The sequence below is a fragment of the Xyrauchen texanus genome, chromosome 15 (assembly GCF_025860055.1).
Source record: "Xyrauchen texanus isolate HMW12.3.18 chromosome 15, RBS_HiC_50CHRs, whole genome shotgun sequence".
NCBI classification, from domain to species: domain Eukaryota; kingdom Metazoa; phylum Chordata; class Actinopteri; order Cypriniformes; family Catostomidae; genus Xyrauchen; species Xyrauchen texanus.
Window position 1 is genome coordinate 22061046 of NC_068290.1, and position 22983 is coordinate 22084028.

General features: G+C 38.2%; 1 protein-coding gene across 2 annotated transcripts; it reads right to left on the reverse strand.

Moving 5' to 3' along the window:
* Window positions 1-4320: 4320 nt before the first annotated feature.
* Window positions 4321-22403, reverse strand: LOC127656451 (putative zinc finger protein 355P). Of its 2 annotated transcripts, XM_052144787.1 has the most exons (4): window positions 22177-22403; window positions 16839-16915; window positions 15013-15128; window positions 4321-8186 (listed from the first exon to the last, which is right to left on the reverse strand). In XM_052144787.1, exon 4 carries the CDS (start codon window positions 7899-7901, stop codon window positions 6123-6125), a length of 1779 nt encoding a protein of 592 aa, XP_052000747.1. In that variant the 5' UTR covers window positions 7902-8186; window positions 15013-15128; window positions 16839-16915; window positions 22177-22403; the 3' UTR covers window positions 4321-6122. The 2 variants fall into 2 exon arrangements, with proteins under 2 accessions (XP_052000747.1, XP_052000746.1); XM_052144786.1 differs by lacking the exon at window positions 15013-15128.
* Window positions 22404-22983: the final 580 nt, after the last annotated feature.

Consider the following 22983-nt stretch of genomic DNA (forward strand, 5'->3'; position numbering starts at 1 on the left):
GCACTGATGTTGGGCAAAGGGACATGGCTCACAGTCAGTATTCCAATTCATCCCAAAGGTGTTCAGAGTGGATCAGGTCTGGGTTTTGTACAGGCCAATGTCAATTGTCTTACACGCCAGACTCCGTAAACCATGTCTTCATGGATCTCGTTATGTGCACAGGGGCATTGAAAAGGGCCCACCCCCAAACTGTTGTGTACTTTATACCATATTTATTGTCTGTTATGTCAATACTGCTTGGTGTTGTCTGTGGTTCTCCCATTTCCCCACACTGTAATATTTAGTGTATTTTTTGTGGCATGAGAAATCTAAGCGTTTATGCCATTGTTCTTGTACATATTGTAATAAGAACTTTATTCTTTACTATGAGAGGATCTGCAAGAATGACTAAAAATACCCAGTCAATTCAGGAAAAAATAACAACCATTGAAAAGGTTCAGCACAAGATATCAGAGATCTAAAGAGTTAAAGGAAGCTGAAACAGACCTGTCCATCTGCACCCATATACTGGAAGATTGCTCATTCTTTTGCAAACCGCTCCAACTTTCTCAAATTTAAAGTGTGCCGTCTTTTGACTAGAGATGCACAGATTGCAATTTTCTTGGCCAATTCTGATTTTTTTGCAAGTGGGTCTGCCAATCTGCCAATACAGATTTTTTCCGATTCCGATTTTCTTTCTAAGAACTATTATTGACCGCATATACAAACAAAATCTACCTTTCTTCAATGCAAAATGTTATTTTCATAATAAAATAAATTATTAAACATTTCAATTTCCCCCAAACTGCTTTCCCCCAAAGTTACAGGATCTTCTCTCACTTAAACAACTCTCAAAATAAATTGCTCTGTGACTGGAAAGAGGTAGAAATAACAAATAACTGCAAATGAGTTGCTTTATATAACAGATGTCATTTTCCACTATTTTCATAAAAGGACCTTTTTCTCTTTATTACTCATCTAACAAAACAATTCCAAAGATCTGTAAAACTGAAGTGTCCAATACGCTCAACATTAACATTAAGCTCACGTTAGATGTCCAATTATCAGTTGTAAAACTGATTGCTGCTTCGGGATCAGCTTGTAACCATACCCGTCAACACTCCTGTTTTTCCCGGGAGTCTCCCGTATTTCACACCCACCCCTCGTTTTGTTATTTCTCGCAAAAAAAACTCCCGTAATTTGTATTGCCAAAATCATATCATATTATATGAATAATCACATCAATATATTATTCCAAGGTTATCCAGTTGCCAGACCTTGTATGAAACGCATCCTACGCACACAAACGACACATACAAATTACAAAAACCTGGCAACCTACAACCCAGTTGCGCTGTTGATATCTGCGCAGGTAGTAGACGCGGGATGTTGAATCAAGCATCACTGGTAGATGGGAGGAGAAGACTCAGCTGGTGCTCCGGTGAAAAAAACAAAATATACATGTAAATTTAACAACATCTGGATGGAAGAATTTAATTTCATATCCCGAAGCCATATTGACAATAACCACGCCCTTTGCAATGTGTGTCGCACTGATTTTAATATCGGACAGGGTGGGAAAAATTCTGTTACTCAGCAAATTAAATCACAACGGCACAATTTGTATGCATTTAGCCTGCCTCTGCGATCCAGCACCCCACTGCCCCTCTCCATTTAAGTCAACATTTGGGATTTGTGTACCCAAATGTTGACATGTAACAGGCTGTGTGTGTGACATGACACGAGATTAAACAACTCAGGCAACGCAACGTCGTATCGATGAAATTTATCAGATTTCTGAACCCTCTGTCCTCAACTATGGAGAACGGCTGGTCATCCAAGGCCATGAATTCCATAATTTTCCTGGTAATTGCTTTGGTCTTTTCGCTACTCATACCAAGGCAAAATAGGAGAGGCTGCTAACTTGTGGCTGGCTCTGAGCTCTGGCTATCTTTAGCCACTTTCCCTTTTTAGCTTCTTTTTTTTTTTTTAAATGGGCAGTTTCAGCTGTGTGATGGTGTTTTAAATGTCTAATTAGGTTTGTTGTTTCCGAACGTTATTGTGGTGGTTCCCCCACGGTTTACTTAAGCCTTACAATTATTACACATTGCGAACTTCATGTATTCTTCACTTTCAGTGAAGAACTCCCATGCCAATGACATGTTTAGGTGCGGCTGTGACGTAATTGCCTGCGCCGCTGGCACCAAAATGGACCGGCTTGGAATCGGAAAGATGTGAGGCTGCCCGGCCGGTCACAGGTCCGGAAAATCCTCTGATTCCGGTCCCTGGCCGGTCGATCGTTGCATCTCTACTTTTGACTGCTGTTTTCAGATCTCTCCATTGGTATTCAAAAGGATTTAGATTTGGATTCATTGCTTGCCACTTCAGAACAGTCCAGTGTTTTATTTTCAATCATTCCTGGGTGTTTTTTTTTTTTTTGTTTAAATCCTTTAAATGTAATCTGTAAAAATGTAAAGAAACTTTTTTTGGGGACCATTTGGGGTTTCTTAGCTGCTAGACTGGCAGGACCCCCTTCAGTTCTCTGGCAAAATTACTCAATTCCTGCAAGAACTCAAAGGACTGTCATCAGTTCCTTTACTAACCCCATCATAAGGGGAATGCTTCAAGATTCTTGAATTATATCTTAAAGTGCATAAAGAACATAAATAATATTTGAGGCTTCTTTTAATTAATGACTATGGCTATTCCAGTAAAAACCAATCTTAACAATCTGCATGCAATAACCCTGTGCACAAAATGAGGTCCACAAAGAAATAGTTTCTGGATCTGGTATGTAAGAACTTAACTGGATAGCAGTAAGCAAAGAGCAAAACCCCTGGTGAGCAGCTTTGGGATAACCTGGCATGGTGACAGCAAGCCAGGCCCCATCTCCCATCATCAGAGCCTGACTGCACTGATGCTGATAAGACTGATTGAGAGAAAATCCTTGCATCCATATCAAGTGTAAAGTCTTCTCAGAGGTGTGGAAGTTGTTATACCAGTGAATGTAGTTCATGCTTTAGAATTGCAATGTTCAATAAGACACAAGAGCATCCATCAGTTCAGGCAACAATGTTAAGTGATGGAGCCTGGCTTGCTGTTGGCATTCCAACTCATCCCAAAGGTATTCAGTGAGGTTCAGGTCTTGGCTTTGTGAAGGAATTACTGTAAAAGCTATACATGATAATTAAAATTGAGTGTCTGCGTACTTTTGGCCAAATAGAGCATTTTACCTTTGTTTTCATGAACTAAGGGGAATTTCATAATAATTTTTGTGTACTTGACATCATGGCTTTCATACCGTCTATAAAGCTTTTTTTTTTTTTTACATTTAAGTCAACCAACAAAACCAAAACTTACAACCTGACATTATACACTCCATCAAATAGATCAATCCTTAAATACAAATTTACACCTTTAAGGTAGCAACACTTACATGTTTCTTGCACTGCATTTAAATGTCAGGGATCCACTATAATTAAATAGATGATTAAGCCACTTGGTTGAGTGACAAATTACTTCAAATGTACACTTTTAAAATGAAGAGAGGGACCATTTTGGGGTTCCTTAGCTGCCTGAGTGGCAGAACCCTCTGGAGATACCACCAAACACCCTTTCAGTTCTCTGAGAAACGTATATAAGCGGTCAACAGTTCCTTTAGTAACCCCATCATAACGGGAAGGCTTTTAAACTTTCGAAATATACTTTGTAGTTCCTTGAGAACATGGATATTTTAGGCTTCTTAAAAGGGTGTAAAGGCATGGTCAAATGTATCTTTGCAAAAGGGAAAATATTACTGGAGAAATACAGTCATCTCAATGGGAAACCATGTGACTTCCTGTAACGAAGAATTGCCCCTTGCAGATTTTGCGTGGAGTTCAAATTTGTTGAACTTTGAAAGGTGAAATCGAGGGGTACGCTCAGACTATAGAAAGCAGTATTAAAAAGAGGCAGCTTGGCAATTAATGTTTTGCTAGTTTCACACATGATCAACGTCTGCCAATGCCTTCTTTGAATGTTGCAGTGTAAAGGTAAATGTAACCACGCATTAATATCTCCAGACGGTTCCGGCAGTGTGGCAGCTGAGGATCCTTAAATGGTGCCTCGAGTATAATTTTTTACAGTATCCATGTTCAAGTAGCTCAATAGTTTTACCCAGAAATTTCCCCACAACGAAATGTTCCAAGCAAATGGTGCATCCCAGTTTACATTTTCTTATTCAAACATTTAATATGGTATGAATGAATTAAATGTGTATACATAATCTGCATACCCATAAACAATTAGGCCTAGGCATTATTAACAAAGCTTTAACTGTGCTGTACTTGCTTATCAACTGAAATGGTCTATCTCTTGCTAGTTAAGTGTTTTTTTAATTGAACCACATTTTTCCTGCTTTTTAGATTACACAAAGTTAAAGAAATGTTCATGTATTGCAACATGCAAACATCTACAGTTCTGAGACATTAATAATAAATTCAATAATTACAATTCTTCAACAAAAACAATCATATATAATCATGTAAAAGTAGACTTGTAAAAACCGTTTAACTTATGTTTGAGAATGGTAAAAATATTTTATTTTGCATCACTACTAGTACAAAAACAATTACAATTTGAGAAAAAAAAAACAAAACAGTGGAATTTTGGGTTAAACATCAAACCTAGACTATTAGTTATGAAAGTGCGTCTAAAAGGTACATAATATTTATATTTTTAACTAAAGCAGAACTGTGCTCTTAAGAATTATTTTTTAGCAAATAAAGTTCAAATGGTTGCCTTGTTTGAAAAATTAATCTCTAGAACATTAGTAATTTCAAACATTCTGCTCATTAAAAGACTTCATAAAAGGCTCTATTGAGTTGTGTCTGCACACAGATTCTATGTCCTTTTTCAAATAAGAAGAAAAAAAAAAAACAGGAATTCACAAATGGGAAAAAGTTAAACAGATTTTGGTAAAAGAAAATATTTTATGCACAACAAGTGCAACACAAAAGGAGTTTCATCAGAGAACCTAACCACTACACAAGTATACCATTTAAAAAAATAGTGGGAATCACGCAACTGGAAATAAAGTTGTTAAAGAGCAACATGCAGGTTGGACACCCCTATATAGCATAGTGTATGTTGATGATAAAACAACTAGATTTTCTGAACTGGAGTAATATATATTTAGCCATTAACGATATTTTGAGATAAATTGTGATAAAATAACTTCCGCGTCTATAAAGCACTAACCGGAAGTGACGATGGGCGAGGGAGTCTGGTCAAGTTCAAGCTCAGGTTACAATGAATGCGAATGAAGAAACCGAGTTCTCCGGTGTGGACGAACATGCCTATGATGGCCCACAGGCCTATAATTATGAGTAAATTAAGAGTTAAAATAATTAAAAGTAAGACTTACTCTGCTAAGTCCTCGTTTTCGTTGCACAGAATGTCTGCTAACGTTAGCACTTTGTCCTCCAGTCCAGCCAGCGCCAAAATCCGGTGTACACTTTGACGGTGGACTTGATTCCATCGAGTGCACCGAGGGAACAGCATCAGTAATCAGCCTCACGTGGTCCTTACTCCGAAATCCCATCCGAGACTCCAACAAATCTCCAGGTTGATAATTCTCCGGAGTGAAATGTGCGCCACAAACGACCGAGTGTGTGGTAACAGACGCGGCAGTGAAGTCTGCTCTCTTCACCTGCACTAAACGCACTCAAGACCGAAAAGCCTTGTTTTTTCTAGAAGGAAAATGATGGACACGATGTCCTGACAGGCTGGAATTCGTGCAACCAGCACAAACACAATAATTTACCATTATGGCTTCTCTAAAACTTTCTGTACTGCTCTAACTACATCAACACCCACAATGAGAGCTGACCGCAAGCTCTTTTGTTTGCCTCGCCCTACGTCATATGACGCGTTGATAGCGGAAAAGGCGTATTCCAGAGCCTAGCACATTTTCATCAAAATCTCTACATCAAATGAGATTTCATTAGTAATTTCTACATATGTGTTTTTAAAAGACCTCTGCAGACAATATAAAGTATTAATTCAGTTATAAATTCAACCTGCATGTTGCTCTTTAGCTAATATTTAACTATAATTCAAATATGAGCATTCTTATGTTGATATATTTTTAAGTCTGGGTCCATTCAGCATTCAAAAAATCCTTCAGATAACATACCAACATCAGTATTTGCATCAGGCTTTTCAGCGTCAACTTCCTCATGTTGAATAGTGGAATCAACTAAATTAATCGCAGGAGATTTTGTACTATCCTTCACAGAGCCATCGTTATGCAGTTTCTCAAGATGACGATCCAAAGCAGAGCGGAATGTAAAGCGGCATGGACAGCAAGGGCAACTGAGCAAGATTTTGCTGGTATCTCGCTTGTGGAAATTAACATGTCGCTGATAAACACTAAGCAATCCAAAGACTCGACAGCATTCTTTGCATTTGTAGCTCATTTTTGGCTTGAAAGTTCTCCTTTCTTCAGAATCTAATGACAGCTCATCATATGACAAATGCATTTCTTTCTGCAAAGAAGAATATGACAATGCGGTTTCTTCTTCATGAGCCTCTCGTTCATTATCCTTGTCACCTTTAGTTGGTGTTGATGCTTTCACAAGTTCCTGTTTACTGCTTTCATACCTGCCTTCTGTCTTTGATACCCCACAAGCTTTTGGTAGTAGCGCTGAACTGTGGTGTATGGCGACATGCCTTGTGAGATCACATCTTTGAGGAAAGTGTTTCCCACAATAAACACAAGCATGTAGAGTACCCTTATGGTAACGCATATGACGAGAGAGACTGCTTGAGTGCACAAATGCACAATGGCACAGTTTGCAGGAGTATAGTTTACCAGCAAAATGTAACCTGTTAGCTCCTCTAGGTCTACCTCTCGTCCTTGACCTTAATGGATCGAATTGTCGCATTTGGTTTTTTGAAACCATCTGACGTATTATACCAGAGTGGCCAAAGGACTGCCGTTTAATTTTAGCTGGTGAATCTGAAGAGTCCTGAACTTCATCCTTATCTGGATGCTGAAATGCATGATGGTCTTTTAATTCTGACATTTGGTTGAAATCCACTCCACACAAGCCACAACGATATGGCAGATCAAGTGAATCACTATCATTTGTCTTACTGTCTTTCTCCTCTAGTATTTTAAGATCTCGTGTGGGATCCCTGGGGGACTTGCTGACACGAGAATGACTGTTTAGGTGGCTCTGCAAGTCAGATAACCAAAAGAAACATAAACCGCAGATTTTGCAAGGATAAGACCTATCCGTTCTATTTTCTTGTTCTTCCTCTATCAAAGCTTTGGGACCAAGAGATCCATGCCCTTGTTTTTGGTGTGACGACAAGGCCTCCTTTCTTAAAAATCGTTTTCCACAGTGTCCACAACTATAAAACCGTTCATGAGCATGGTTTTGAAGGTGGCTCTGCAGACTCTCCCGGTCATTAAACACCTTGCAGCAAAGGGTGCACTTGAACCCCTGCTCTAGGGCACGGTATTGCTGATGCAGGTGCAAGCTCTTTTGGTTTTTGAACAATTGTCCACATCTTTCACATCTAAACTGATTGCACTCCTTCTCTGCCATTTTAGATGAAGTTAAGGCACCTTGATTAGGGGTTTGGTACCATAATGACTTGGATGCAGGTTTTCCAAATAAGAAAGAAAATTTAGACAACAAAGATCGATCAACAACAGTGAGAGTTCCATTTTCGTGGAGAGCAAACTCAATGGATGTGTTGATACTACTATCATTACTACTGTTTAAAACATCAGGGAAAAACAAGCCAGCAAGTCCATGAATGGCCATGTGTTCAACTAGTTTTGGGTACTGCCTAAAACCTTCTCCACACTCTGTGCAGATGAAGACATCTCCTCCAAATAACTCTTGAATATAATCCATTGAGTATGCCATCTTGACCAAAAAAATTCTGATTTTGACGAAAAATGTAAATGGTTTGGGTACCTAGAACATAAATGTGATTGCTTTATGCAATAAATATGTGCTGAAAAGTCTAACTCCAATAAAAGGGATAAAAGTATGGGGTAAAAATCTATCATTTAAAGTTGGTGATCGTCAATTCAATGATCACCAATTCTGTGGTAAATTATGGCCTTTCAGCATAATACAATGACATAAACCTTATTAGGTATGGCCTGCCTTGTTCCAGCTGCTGGCCCACAATTCGGATATTGCCATCTAAAAAGAGAGAGAAGAGTAAAAGTAAGATACATTTAACATACAACATATTGTTGATCACTGGTGAGTCAGTCATGGTGATAATCCCAAATGTTCCCGTATTAGTTTAATCTCCTTTAATCTTCTAAAAATTGTGGTAGTTTAAAAAAACATCACAAGAACTTTGAAAATTACAACACTGCCAACCATTTGCTTGCTTGTCTAACCATCACCTTTCAAGAGTTCATTACTCAAGTCAAAGAAAGGACAGAAATAAATGGTAGAAAAAAAAAAAAAAAAAGGCTGGCATTCACACACAGACAAAATAAATGTTTTTATAGGCAACTATATAAGGTGTATCACAAATTACAAAAACTATGATGCTTGGCTTACTTCTGTTGTTTTGAATCCCCCTAAGACAGGGGTATCCAAAGTCCAGCCCGCAGGCCACCTGCGGCCTTCTGACTGCTTAGATGTGGCCCACGATAGATTTTAGAAATGGATAAGAATTTGGCCCGCTAAGGAGAAATTATATAAAATTCATGTTCTGGACACTGGAAGCCACTACTATTCACAGCACATCATCTCCAACAGTGCGTTCTGTGCTGTCGCCACTAGCTTCTTCCACTGGCAGAGTTCAACAGCAGTTTGAAATACTCCTTTTTTTCCAAGGATGAAACGCCACGAAGAAAGAATTATGCATTTATTAAAGGGCTGAAATCAGGTTAGATATTTCACTCGTGTTTTTGGTTCTCGTTAAAATGTCCCGATACCTCATATTTTTGACCCCACTGTTGTGAGCGCGGATGCATGTAGGACTCTTGCGGTGCCAAATTTTTACCACCACGATTGTTAAGGGCAAATTACCGCCGGTGAACAGTGTTGTTCGGTGGTTGTAGATAGGGGGAGGTGTACATGTCTAAAATAATAAAGATTGTCAGATACTGTTAATATTGCTAAACTCCAATATTCAACATGACTAAATATCACTTAACATCTGGACAATAAATGTAATAGTTTAGTCCAACCTATGCTGAAAGCTTTTCAATTGTAAGATTTTGTAAGAACTGTAAGGTTAAGATCTCGCTTGTTAAATTTTTTTGCAGCCAAATTTTATACATGTCCAGAATGTGTTTTTAATCTTGCCAATTAATTTACTGACAGAAATTGAGGTGTTGTTTGATTCTGTTAACAACTACGGAATCATGAGGATAATTAAAACATATTTATTCAAACACTGTTGACAAATATATTATGAGAAATAAACAACACTGCAAGATTTACCAATGCATTGACGATGTTTTGTTAGAAAAACCTTGAAAAAAAAAAAAAAAACATGTTCGTTCAAATGATCAAGTCATAGTATTTTAATGATTTTTCCAATCTAAGCTTCATGATGCAAGATGAAATCGCGGATTCCCCGAAATCAAGTCTTTTTAATGCCATTTTTAACACCATACATGACCCATGATTAACCACGTATATACACAGGTGCTGGTCATATAATTAGAATATCATCAAAAATTATATTCATTCATTACACACAGACTGATATATTTCAAATGTTTATTTCATTTAATTGTGATGATTAAAACTGACAACTAATGAAAATCCCAAATTCAGTATCTCCGAAAATTCAAATATTACTTAAGACCAATACAAAAAAGGATTTTTAGAAATGTTGGCCAACTGAATAGTATGAACATGAAAAGTATGAGCATGTACAGCACTCAATACTTAGTTGGGGCTCCTTTTGCCTGAATTACTGCAGCAATGCGGCGTGGCATGGAGTCGATCAATCTGTGGCACTGCTCGGGTGTTAGGAGAGCCCAGGTTGCTCTGATAGTGGCCTTCAGCTCTTCTGCATTGTTGAGTCTGGCGTATCGCATCTTCCTCTTCACAATACCCCATAGATTTTCTATAGGGTTAAGGTCAGGCAAGTTTGCTGGCCAATTAAGAACAGGGATACCATGGTCCTTAAACCAGGTACTGGTAGCTTTGGCACTGTGTGCAGGTGCCAAGTCCTGTTGGAAAATGAAATCTGCATCTCCATAAAGTTGGTCAGCAGCAGGAAGCATGAAGTGATCTAAAACTTCCTGGTAGACGGCTGTGTTGACCTTGGCCCTCAGAAAACACAGTGGACCAACACCAGCAGATGACATGGCACCCCAAACCATCACTGACTGTGGAAACTTTACACTGGACTTCAAGCAACGTGGATTCTGTGCCTCTTCTCTCTTCCTCCAGACTCTGGGACCTTGATTCCAAAGGAAATGCAAAATTGACTTTCATCAGAGAATATACCTTTGGACCACTCAGCAGCAGTCCAGTCCTTTTTGTGTTCTGACACCATGTCTTGTTCAAGAGTGGCTTGACACAAGGAATGCGACAGCTGAAACCCATGTCTTGCATACGTCTGTGTGTGGTGGTTCTTGAAGCACTGACTCCAGCTGCAGTCCACTCTTTGTGAATCTCCCCCACATTTTTGAATGGGTTTTGTTTCACAATCCTCTCCAGGGTGCGTTTATCCCTATTGCTTGTACACTTTTTTCTACCACATCTTTTCCTTCCCTTCGCCTCTCTATTAATGTGCTTGGACACAGAGCTCTGTGAACAGCCAGCCTCTTTAGCAATGACCTTTTGTGTCTTGTCCTCCTTGTGCAAGGTGTCAATGGTCGTCTTTTGGACAGCTGTCAAGTCAGCAGTCTTCCCCATGATTGTGTAGCCTTCAGAACTAGACTGAGAGACCATTTAAAGGCCTTTGCAGGTGTTTTGAGTTAATTAGCTGATTAGAGTGTGGCAGCCGGTGTCTTCAATATCGAACCTTTTCACAATATTCAAATTTTCTGAGATACTGATTTTGGGGTTTTTCATTAGTTGTCAGTTATAATCATCAAAATTAAAAGGAATGAACACTTGAAATATATCAGTCTGTGTGGAATGAATGTATACATTATCCAAGTTTCACTTTTTGAATGGAATTACTGAAATAAATCAACTTTTTGATGATATTCTAATTATATGACCAGCACCTGTATGTGTGTGTGTGTGTGTTATATGTACACACAAACACACACACACACGATACATTTTTAAAAAGCCCATGTCCCAATTTTAACCATTCAAATTGACAATGATGCAATGATGATAATCTTGGATATTTGAGACAATCTATATAATTAAAATAAACTGTAACACTCTTAACTGAATTAAAAATGGCTCAGGAGACAGCTTAAAATATAAAAATGTATTTGCAGATATGTCAAATTTCATTTAACATAGTACCAATCAACTAAATATTGAATGCTATAGGCATACTGAAAAATCAGGCCATGACTGGAAAAAAGCCATTATGTTTCTGTTTGTATAAATTGTACCACCATCGAATACACGCGACCTCCTTCAACTATAACCACAAATTCTATCAGTCTGGACAGTGAAGGAAAAACTCTGAACTGTTTAAGGCTGGAATTTAATGTGTGCAAAATTCAAGTGCTATAGAAATGACACAGTTTTAACTTTGTGTAAATAAGTGAATTTATCCATGTGCCTTAGTTCACTCACTTTTAGTTCCAACTCTGACTCAACATTTTTCAATTCATTGCATTTGTCCTTGTATCTCCACATAGTATTAGATTTTGTAATCATTTGAGCCATGAGTGTGTTAGATTTGTTTTTGGCCTGCTCAACTAGTTGATCGACATCATTCTGAAGGCTGGCGCACATCTCCATCAACACCTCCCTTTTCTTTTTCAGTTCTTCCAGCTCATCTTCCAAATCTTTTCTCTTAATCCACGCATGGCACCCTCTCTCTTGCTCCACTCTTCATCAAGGTAGATCCTGTATATGGTCCTGGCTGAGGCTACAGAAGCCAGTAGTTCACAATTGTCCTGCATTGTTAATCGCAGAAATCAGTTTATTTTTGAAGTATGGGGCAATTCCACATTTTAAAATGTAGCTGGTTTTGTCCTTTCCACAGGTGAAAGATTTGGCTATTTGCAAATCAGGAAACATTCCCTGGAACAACTCAGAAACACCTTCATTTGATGCATATGAGTGATGCTGCACCTCTGCCTGCAGCGTCGCATTCAAACCAAACGCTGGTCAAAGTTCGACCGATTTTCCTTCGGTAGTGGCTCCGCAGGAAGCGGTGGTCACTACAGCAGCAGTTGTGGTGGTAGTAGTAGTTGCTGAAGAAGTTACTTTGTCGGTCACGGTGAAGTAACTTGAGATAGTTAATTGCTGTCTGCCTTTTACAGCCGATTTGTGGCAATCGGACTGCATATGAGATTTAACATCCATGTTGACAACCATGTCCTAAATTCTTTGTCTTCTAGCCACTTTTGCTGGAATTTGCACTTACCCATTTCTTTGCAACTTTCCTAAATTTACATTCTCTGTTCTAACTCCTCCAGGTCCCAGCCCACCACTGTCCAAACATCCGGCGTTACGTCAATTTTGCACCGGCCGGAGGCAATTACCAAACTGGATTTGTGTGTTTATCACACCAATGTACATTTTGCGACAGCAAATCAAATGTATTAATTGTGAAGGCTATATTCAAAATAAATTGGAAATATAATTTTTTCAAAAATATCTAAAATGTTTAATGCCTGTTGGAATAACATTTAACGCTTTTTAATGCCATTTATGAACCCCGTTTAATATATTGAGGTCAAAGGATAAAAATGTATGTGACACATATTGCGTCATCAGCACAGTCAGCACAGCTTTGACCGCGCTGCCTAGATGTTTTTGACTCATGCACGGCGTCCTCATCTGTGTGCATCATCTGCGCATGCGCTGCCCATTAACTGAACTAAAGAGTGTCCAAAGCAGTTGTAGTGCGTATGCATCGAACGTGTTCTTATTTGTTGGCAGTCAGAAAAGTATCCTCAAAGACAACGCAGTAAGCCGGGTGCAATCCAATCTGGAACGCGCAAAAAAAAGAAAAAATTATACTTGGGCCGTAAGCAAAATTTGGGGCTGCTGAAACAAAAAATGTATCATATAAATATCTCATTCGGATCTTTGTACACACTAAACATGCTTCTCATCTGAGAGGCATTTGTGCAGCATAACTGAAATCTGGTTTTCGTGAAAGTGTAGCTCGACTCGACAACCACTCACACCCGGGATCCGCTCGGCTTAATTATTTTTTTACATGTACCAAAATAAAGGTTTTTCAAATACACATCGTCAACCTTAATAAAATTGATCACGGTTTTACAGCAGTAACAGTAAATTGTGGTATTTTGACAACAAATGTTGCAATTTCATATTCAATATGCTAATATATTAGGTGGAATCTATTACACTTTATTACAACTTCGGCAGATTCTAAATGTGTTTAGGCTACAATTGTTCATAAATAATTGAGATAAATTTAAATAAAAAAATTATAATATTTGCATCAATACATTCAGCAAGACTAGTTTTTGATTTGTTTCCTACTCCATAAAAAAATATGGATTTCCTTTCATCAGACTCCTAATAATTTAATTATTAAAAGTAATCTTTTGGAATATCTAAAGGCAAAAAAGGCCACAAAATCATTAGAGTCTTGAAGGTTCATATTTTAAACCCCTTTATGTACTTGTCCTTATATATACACAGTGCAATACCATAAGCATAGGTAATTTAAGTAAAATTTGTGTTTTCAGTGGTTAGGTCAATATGGCTATTCTTTCTAAAAAAAAAAAAAATGTATAGGCGTTAATTAAACTGAATTTAGTTTGATTTCATATAAATTCTGCATTGATTTCAAATTGATGGCCAGTCCGCCCCAATCGGCCCCAAAGTGTGTCAGCCCACCAGGAAAATGCCCAGCATGCCAGATTACCAGTCCAGCCCTGATCACCACCAAAGACCATTTTTGACAGAGGAAAAACTCTTGTAGCACTTTTCATGTTACTATTCTACTAGCCCATCTATCCATTTGACATTCCATCCAAACTCTCCAGGAAGTCGTGTATGTAGGCAAGTTCACAGTAGTTTAATTCGCTTCAACATTCTAGTCAAATGCACCTCCGGTGCCGTTCTAAATGCATATTATAAGTGAACCGAACTATTGAGCATCTACATCGGAGATGTTGTTCTTGAGTAGCGCTTAAATTTTGCGCACCGCCGTGAAGGCTGAAAATAGCCACGGGTGTGTGTAAACAGAGCAGCACCATTCACTGACGTGCTGGCGCTGTGCGTGCATTTTATATATTTACTTATTAAACACAGCCTTTTGTGATTCACAGAGCTATTGCACGTCTTCAAGTGGCTGATCACTTCACTTCTGGTGAGGGGTCTTTAATGTGAAACTAGGGCAAACTAGTGAATTGCAATGTCTTATGTTTTTTTTTTTTAACGCTTCTATAAGATTCAGCTATATATTTGTTTGTATTTTGTGCTGTTACGCTGGTTTAAATTCTCCAAGAAACTCGTCACACACCGATCACTTGGTGATTATCTTATCAAAACGAAAAAAATACGTATTAGTGAGGATAATTTTTTTTTATTAAAATCAGATGCATTTCTGATTTGTTTATATGTTTCTCTAGACTGCATGAAGATATTTTCCTCAAATCTCTCACTACCTTTAAATATACAACTTAGCTAGCTACAGCATAAACGTGACTGATATAAACTAATGCAAATAGATGGTAATACATTTTATTTAAACATTTCGGTAGGACTTACATATTTTGTCACATTGTTCTAACCGCTTGAGGAAAGCTTTATTTTTAGCATCCTCCCAGCATGGTCTGCATACATGCTGCTGTTCTTTACTAATGCAGCATCTATTCAAGAAATTAATTACTTTATAATGATATGACAACATTTACTGTATTCATACCTTTTTAGTTGTTGGTGTTTTAAATCTGCATTGTTCAGCTCTGTGCAGTGTTCCGCTGCATTCAACGTGCAGTCTAACCACCAGGAGGCTCCTATACTGTATAATGATAGCGCGCCCTTCACAGCACAACAAGGGAAAATGATCAGTGTGGATCTTTGCCGATAACCAATAGTTCCAGAAATCGCTAGCCGTGCCGATTAATCGGCAAAACCGATATATCGGTCGACCCCTACTTGAAATCCGATCACAAGTGTACACAGAAGATGCATTTAAGTGACCAGGTGTAAACAGTGCTGTGTCGCACCTGATCACATGCGATTGGATCACCAGAGATTCATTTTAATACCAGGTGTAAATGGGGTCTTTCTGTCCGACTTGCTTCAGAAGACTTGGAATATAGTGCATAAAGTCACATGGGCTACTTTTATGGTTTTGTTTTATCCTATTTGGAGCTTGACAGCCTGTGGTTAATATGATCTGTCGATATATGTAAAGGTACATGTGAAAAGTCTTTAAAATATTATTTTGTGTGCAACAGATAAATAACAGCATATGGGTTTGAAAAAAATTAGTAAATAATAAAAAAAAAATTAAAGGGCACCTATTATGGAATTTTGAAAATTACCTTGCATGTAGTGTGTAACATAGATTTAAGTGAACAAAAACATCCTGCAAAGTTTTATATATGAAAGTTCACCGTAAAAAAAGTTATTGTCTCTCAAAAGTAGCAGTCGACTCGGAGTCAATTTAATGAATCGTTTTTCCAATGAGTCAATTTTCCTTTTCGTTGTGACGTCAAGACGAAAAATGATCAAATTGGCCGCGCCCACTCATTGCGCGCAGACACCAGGGAAAACTTGAAAACATCATGTCGACAACAAGACGCTGTGTTCAGAAGTGCATATCAAAAGCGACCTTTTTTCACTGCCCAGGGACGAGCATGTGAAGAATCAGTGGCTAGAGTTTATATTTACAACTATACCACACAAGTATAGCCCGAACCTTGTGCTGTGTTCACGTCATTTTAATGACGATTGCTTTACGAACATGAATGCTTTCAAGTGTGGATTCGCGAGCCGGTTGATACTGAAGGAAGGTTCAGTACCAAGTTTATTTGGATCAGCTTCCTCCTCCGAATCACAACCTGTAAGTATTATTAATAATTGTTGCTTTTGTGTTTTTTAGCATGCTTAATAAGTATTTGTGTGTGTTGTGTAAGTTACGCTCAGCGCACCTTCTAGGTCTCCAATGTCAATTTCTTTGAAATATGTGAAATGTTTGTCGATGTTATTGGAGTTGTCATAAAGAATAGAGCAATAACTTGTAGTAATGCATTGCTTTATCAATATGTTTATGCGTTGGGCTAACGCAAACAATAATTGATTGGGTGTTTACCACCGAACTTTGGGCTATGATCGCTAACATATATCAACTTAAATTCCTTCTCTGATTTTGATTTTTTTACTACAAAGCGGTGATGGGCGTTCCGTTTCCGACAATCTCTGCACAGAGTATACTAATCACAACTGACTGGGTCATCTGACCAATCACCGCAGATTAGCGTCACGCAAAGGAGGGGTTTAGAAAAATTAGTCGGTGAGCAAATCAGGTAAACATAAATGCATATTATAAGACAACAAAAGTGTTTTTTGTCATTGCATGCATGTAAAACTGTTGTTGGGGACTCCCAAAACAATATTAGGAACATTTTAAATGCCATAATAGGTGCCCTTTAATGATTGGGTGAACGATTCCTTTAATATTTTGTTCATGCAAATATTAGAATCCTTACAGACTAGAGTAACAGGAATTAAGCTTTTACTCACCACAATTCTGATGTTTTAAAACATTCACTCCCTCTTTACTGAGGCAAGGTCAAACGCCACCACAGACAACCAATTTTCTAAAGATTAAGAAAGACAAAACAAGAAAAGTTAACAAGGAGGTGTATTTAAAGGGATAGATCACCCAAAATTCTCTCATCCTTTACTCACCCTCATGCCATCCCAGATGTGTATGACTTTCTTCTGCTGAACACAAAAGAAGATTTTTAGAAGAATATCTCAGCTCTGTAGGTCCATACAATGCAAGTGAATGGTGGCCAGAACTTTGAATCTTCAAAAATCTCATGAAGGCAGAATAGAAGTAATCTACATGACTCGTGGTTAAATCCATGTCTTCAGAAACAATATGAAAGGAGTGGGTGGTGAGAAATATTTAAGTCTTTTTTTTACAATAAATCTCAATTTTCACTTTCACAGTCTTCATTTGTTTCTTGGCGATTTGCATCCTTCATGAATATCGCCACTGACTGGTCAGGGCTGATCAAAGCTGAAGATTTATAGAAATAAAAGGACATAAATATTTATCCGTTTCTTACCCACACCTGTCATATTGCTTCAGAAGATATGGACTTTTAAGATTCAAAGTTCTAGCCACCATTTACTTGCATTGTATGGACCTATAGAGCGGAGATATTCTTCAGTCACATTTGGGATGGCATGGTAAGTAAATTATTTTTCAATTTTGGGTGAACCATCCCTTTACAGGTTTTACTGCTAACTACTAATAAATAGGCACATTACATTTTGGTAATCTAAGGCCAACAAGATCAAGATTACATTAGCTTTGACAGACCTCTTTACATGATAAGACACTTTTCTTGTACAGAGAGCAGCACACCACAAACTAGGGATGCACGATTATAGCAAAAATCATAATTGTCGATTATTGCCCTTGATATAGAAATTGTGATTATTAATGTTGATTAAAATATTAAATTACCGGGATTTCACAAAGTTAGCAAACGTGAAGTTCTTGAGAGTAGCAGATTTCAATGGTGGATATGAGCTGCACTCCAGTTCCTTTTAAGCATCTTTTAATAAGCATCTTATTATATTGTATTTTATATTGTAATAAAGTTTGTTAAGGTAAGACAAATATCAATTATTTTAAATAATGGTATAGAATAAATTAAATTATTGCTTAAATTATTAGTCCACGTACAGTAAATAATATGACATATTCAATATTCAAACTTATTAACAGCCGGCCAATTAACCGATTTAAATCGACCAAGTTACTGCGTTCAGCAAGCCCTTTTGTGGCAAGACGGGGGACCATTCATCCTGTTAGATCTTAAATGATGATCTTGTTCAGGCAAGATCATCGTTAGATAATTTTTGGTCTCAGTGGTTGCACTTTGGAAATTAAAAACAGTAATTTGCTATCTGAGTTTGTGCGATTCATGAAAATGTTAAATCTACCAATACCAGCTGCGTGGCAAATGGATCTTATTGCAGACGCGATAATGACGGTGATTCCTGAAATATGCTATTCATGCCATATTCTTTATGTTGACTACACACTACACAAATGTTGAAAACACACTTAGAACAGTTTATTACGTTGTTGCAATTTTGTACAAATTAAGTTCACATTGGCCTACTTATTAACATGACAAAACAAAACTGTTATTGCATTTTAACTGTACACACAAATCGAGCAACGCAAACTCTCCCATTACCATGCGTTCACACCAGAAGCGGCGAGAGCGTAAAAATTTGCTCTGGCTGCCCTGCCATCAACGCTCGAGGACGCTCTGATGTAGTTGAAATAGGCGGCAACATTTGTTCAGAATGCTTTGCTTTGTGAACTATATTTAAAGGGGCTGCAATTTAAACATCCAGACATGTCGACCATTTACTTTTTGCCAACCTATCACAAGTAGCGTATATCCTCATGAACTCTTTAAAATGTGAAAATAAGAAATCGATCGATGGCAGAAATTAATTAAAATTATAGTTGTTTGTTATCAAAATAAAATACATTTGTAATAATAACTGTGGTCTTGGTTGTTTTATATCCCTGTAAGCAAACATGGACAGATCATATATTACTGGGAAACCCGCCACAGCAATAATTAGTTCTCCTCCATTTTATCTTCGGAACTAATGTTTGGTGGGAACCAAAGTTTACACTGTTATGTTCTCTAGACTTCGCTAGAGTGGAGCACTTCTATATTCCAATAGGTTGCCGACGAACCGCGTCACAGCTCACTACCATAATGTTGACTGCACTTGAACTTTCATCTGACGCCCACACTGCCCAAGACTCGCCGCGCCGCTTCTCGTCGCCGAGAGACGCTGGCTGTCATTGAAAATGAATGACTTCCGGTTGATTTGACGCTCTCGCCGCCTCTGGTGTGAACGCATGGTTACAATGACTGCTGTCAATCACTGCAGGTTCACACTGTTTGAGACCTGCATGTCGACGCGAGCTCAGTGACACTCCGCACAATGTTCTGCACTCTCGTGAATGCTCTCATTAAAAACAATGCCACCTAATCAGCATAATAAATCAATTATTTACACCGCATCTATGCCTCGATTAGAACGGGAGCATTTTAGTTGTCGTGTTGCTCATTTGCAGTTTATTTAACATCTACGTTCAAAGCAAGCGGTGCAATATGTGATGAATCCAAAATAATTCCAAAGTGATTTTCGCTCTATTTCTACTTTTCAAGTGTCAGGTGATGTTTCTTCAGTATTAATTTTCGTGGGCCACGTGAACAGAGCAAGAACATAAAGCAAGCATTTGGGCATTCAGACAGGATAAAGCTTGCGCATTAGGATCAGTTGTCTTTATAGATAGGACGGAGGACTAATGTAAGTGGCCCTGATTGGCCATTGCTGTTTCATTGCTCAATAGACATGTTAGTGATTGGTTGGAATCATAGAGTGTAAAAAAAGATGGACGACGCCCCTTTGCTCTTTTCCATTGGTGAGAACTGAAGCCGCCAGTGTCCCGATATGGCGCTGACATCTTGGGACTTAAGTCTGCGCAGTTGCGATTTCGGGACCAGACCTGCGCAGTAGTGAGCAGGAAGTAAAGCCGTGAAATCAAGGCCCCGCCCTCACTCTCGCTGAATTAATCGCAAGCACACGCCCCTGCACTTTTGACTTATGACGGTGTGAAATTATTAATTATAGAAATTTAGATATTAAATTTAAAGCTCCAATCTCCTCAGTCCTCCGAAGATCCCGAAAAAAAGTCAGTTGGTGCTTCAGTGACTACTTCGCTCAGAGAACCTGTCAATCATGATGTCACAGCACCGTTTTTATTTTTATAGCATCAAATAACTAACTAAAAACAAACTTATTTTGAAAACAAACACTTGAAATTACATCAACGTGATGTTTAGTTGTTTAGTTGGTCTCACGTCCCGTTGAATAACATGGGGAGGCGGGGTTTATGACCTATACTAGGACCAGTCACCGGGGGGCGATCGAGACGTTTTGGTTTCACTGTTGAGGGCTTGTGCGGCACACTTGGTTAGAATACTCAACCACTGCAAAAACAAGTAAATAGAAACCATTAATGCAACAGGTGCAAACTTAAATATACTGTCAGAAGGCGCTTAGATATAATGTCAGAAGGCGCTGCTGATGCTTACCATCATGACATTTATATAACTTGTATGTACCTCACCTTCCTGATAAATCACTGATGGTTGCAGGAAGAGGCCAAAAACTAAATGTTTCATTTTGGTTCGTTCTGAGCAAAAACTGTAATTTTTAATTCCGGTTCAGAAATTCCACAGACTCCTTTCCAAAAGCTTACCAGTTAGAACAAACTAAAAGAACGGTTAATGCCATTCTTTCAAAAATGACAGTACTCTGCACTAAGGGGAGGGTGAACTACCAATTGCAGTGTTGTCAGATCTTGCAAGAGAAACAATCAAAATGGTCCGGAAAAACAAGACCAAAATAAGCAAATTTTCCCCCTATGTGGTGGATTTATTAGCATAGAAATCATAAGCATACAGTTAATTAACAGTTAAGTATCATTTTAAATACAGAGTGGTGGTGGTGGTGTAGTGGTCCAAGCACCATAACTGGTAATCTGATAATCAGAAGGATGCTGGTTCGAGCCCCACGGCCACCACCATTGTGTCCTTGAGCAAGGCACTTAACTCCAGGTTGCTCCGGGGGGATTGTCCCTGTAATAAGTGCTCTGTAAGTCGCTTTGGATAAAAGCGTCTGCCAAATGCATAAATGTAAATGTAAATACAGATCTGCTTCTCAGTCAAATCCCAACCTGATTTAATGCATCATATTTAATAATTAATTGAAGACTTGGAAACTACTGAGAAATGTACCTTTTACCTCTAGAAATGTTTGTCTTGTGCCTGGATTAGCCATGCATGTATATGTAGTAATTAAACATAGCTGTGAAAAAGGTCTACATTCACAGAATGCAACATCCACAATTGATAATAAGGCAAAGAAATATGTGATGCAGCAGTTTCCTTCAGGATCAAAGCACATGTAAAAAAAAAATGTGGGCACCTTGAGGTGGTGTAGTTCCAAAAATGTACTGTGATAAACCCATTGACCTTTAGTTTTATGAAAAATTATCAGAACAATATTAACCGGTTTCCAGCATTTAAAAATAAAGTTTTCACTCCAGAACAACTGAAAATAACTTTGGTTTTAAGTTATGTTCGTTTTCGTTTCTTGAACCGTTTTTAGTCCCTGGTTGCAGGACTAACGTGTTGGAGTGTGATTAATGTCCGCCTCATTGCAATAGTTAGTACAGTTATTATAATTTCTACAGTACTAACAATGCTAACTCTAGTAACTATGGCATTCTGGCAAACTGTAGTACATTTTTATAATTAAAACACAGCAATTTTGTTCGAGATAAATATAAGCATTAATTAAAATTCCATGGAGGCTAACAATGTGATAATTTGAGAAAACCTTCAACCAGCCATCATGGCTCTCTGAACAGGGAATTATAACTAGGCTTCCTATCCATTTCTTGTTTTGAATATAAAATCGACATTTAAAGGTAGAAAAACGTAAATAAAAGTAATTATGTGTATACAGATACATGTATCCAAGTTATCTAAATGAATTCCCAGATCAACACACGACAACAGGCACAACACCTCCACACAAGTAACGCCATTTTCCGAAGCTAAGCCACACGCAACTTTAGCTAAGTTGATGAAGGCCTTGCTTGTAGCTGACATGCAGGCTAAGCAACCGAGGTAAACCCCGATCGGTTTTGTGAATATGATATAGAATGAACAGTTCACTGCTTTTATATAACCGTATTTGCAAATACATCCAGTCCTACAATGTTTCAGTGCATTACCTCGTCGACTATTTGATGTCATTCTGAGGGCGCTTAAACGCGCGCAGACACATCAGGTTTCCTTTTCAGATTAGGATGTAGCAGAACCGCAATCCTTAGCGAATTCAATGTTTATCTTAACTCGAGTTTGATTTTTAATCAGCCAACATGACAATTAATTTTCATTTTCTAGAAACGGGAGGAAAATATACAAATAAATAGCTTCCGCTTCCCATTACCCGCCCCAATTGTTCCACAACACTAGGTGGATTAGCGCCATCTTCTGGAGTTAATCGTTTAGCAAAGATGTAATGGCTGACTGTCCCCGAAACCATACTGTAGTCAAAACACTTTTGACCACTCTTATGGATGTTGGGGGTCCGAACGTGCAAATCTTGTGGTCATATGCAGCCATTGATACTTCTGTTCCATCCAAAAATTAAAAATCATCTTATACAAAATGCCTTCCAAAATTCTTTTTCAGGTTTCGTATACAGCCAGTATACCATACCTTACCCGAGGCAGCATCCATGATGATTTTGAGAGTGCTCTTAGTAAGCCTATTGTAGTAATAGTAGTAGTTTTAATTTATGACTGTCCACAACAGGGCTACAAAATTAGTACATATAGCAGGGTTAAAATGAGTACAGTTGTCTTCATATCCATGCCAAAACATTTCTCACCAAGAAATCTGCAATATACTTTCTCTGTAGATTTGCAGTGCATATTATAAAGTATACATAATGTGAGGTATATTATAATGTAACATATACACTCGCTGAGCACTTTACTAGGTACACTGTGGTCTTTATAAAGTGCCCAACATGG

Bases quoted from the DNA above. Each gene is read 5' to 3' on its own strand.
- LOC127656451 (XM_052144786.1), bottom strand. From the start codon at position 7,901: ATGGCATACTCAATGGATTATATTCAAGAGTTATTTGGAGGAGATGTC.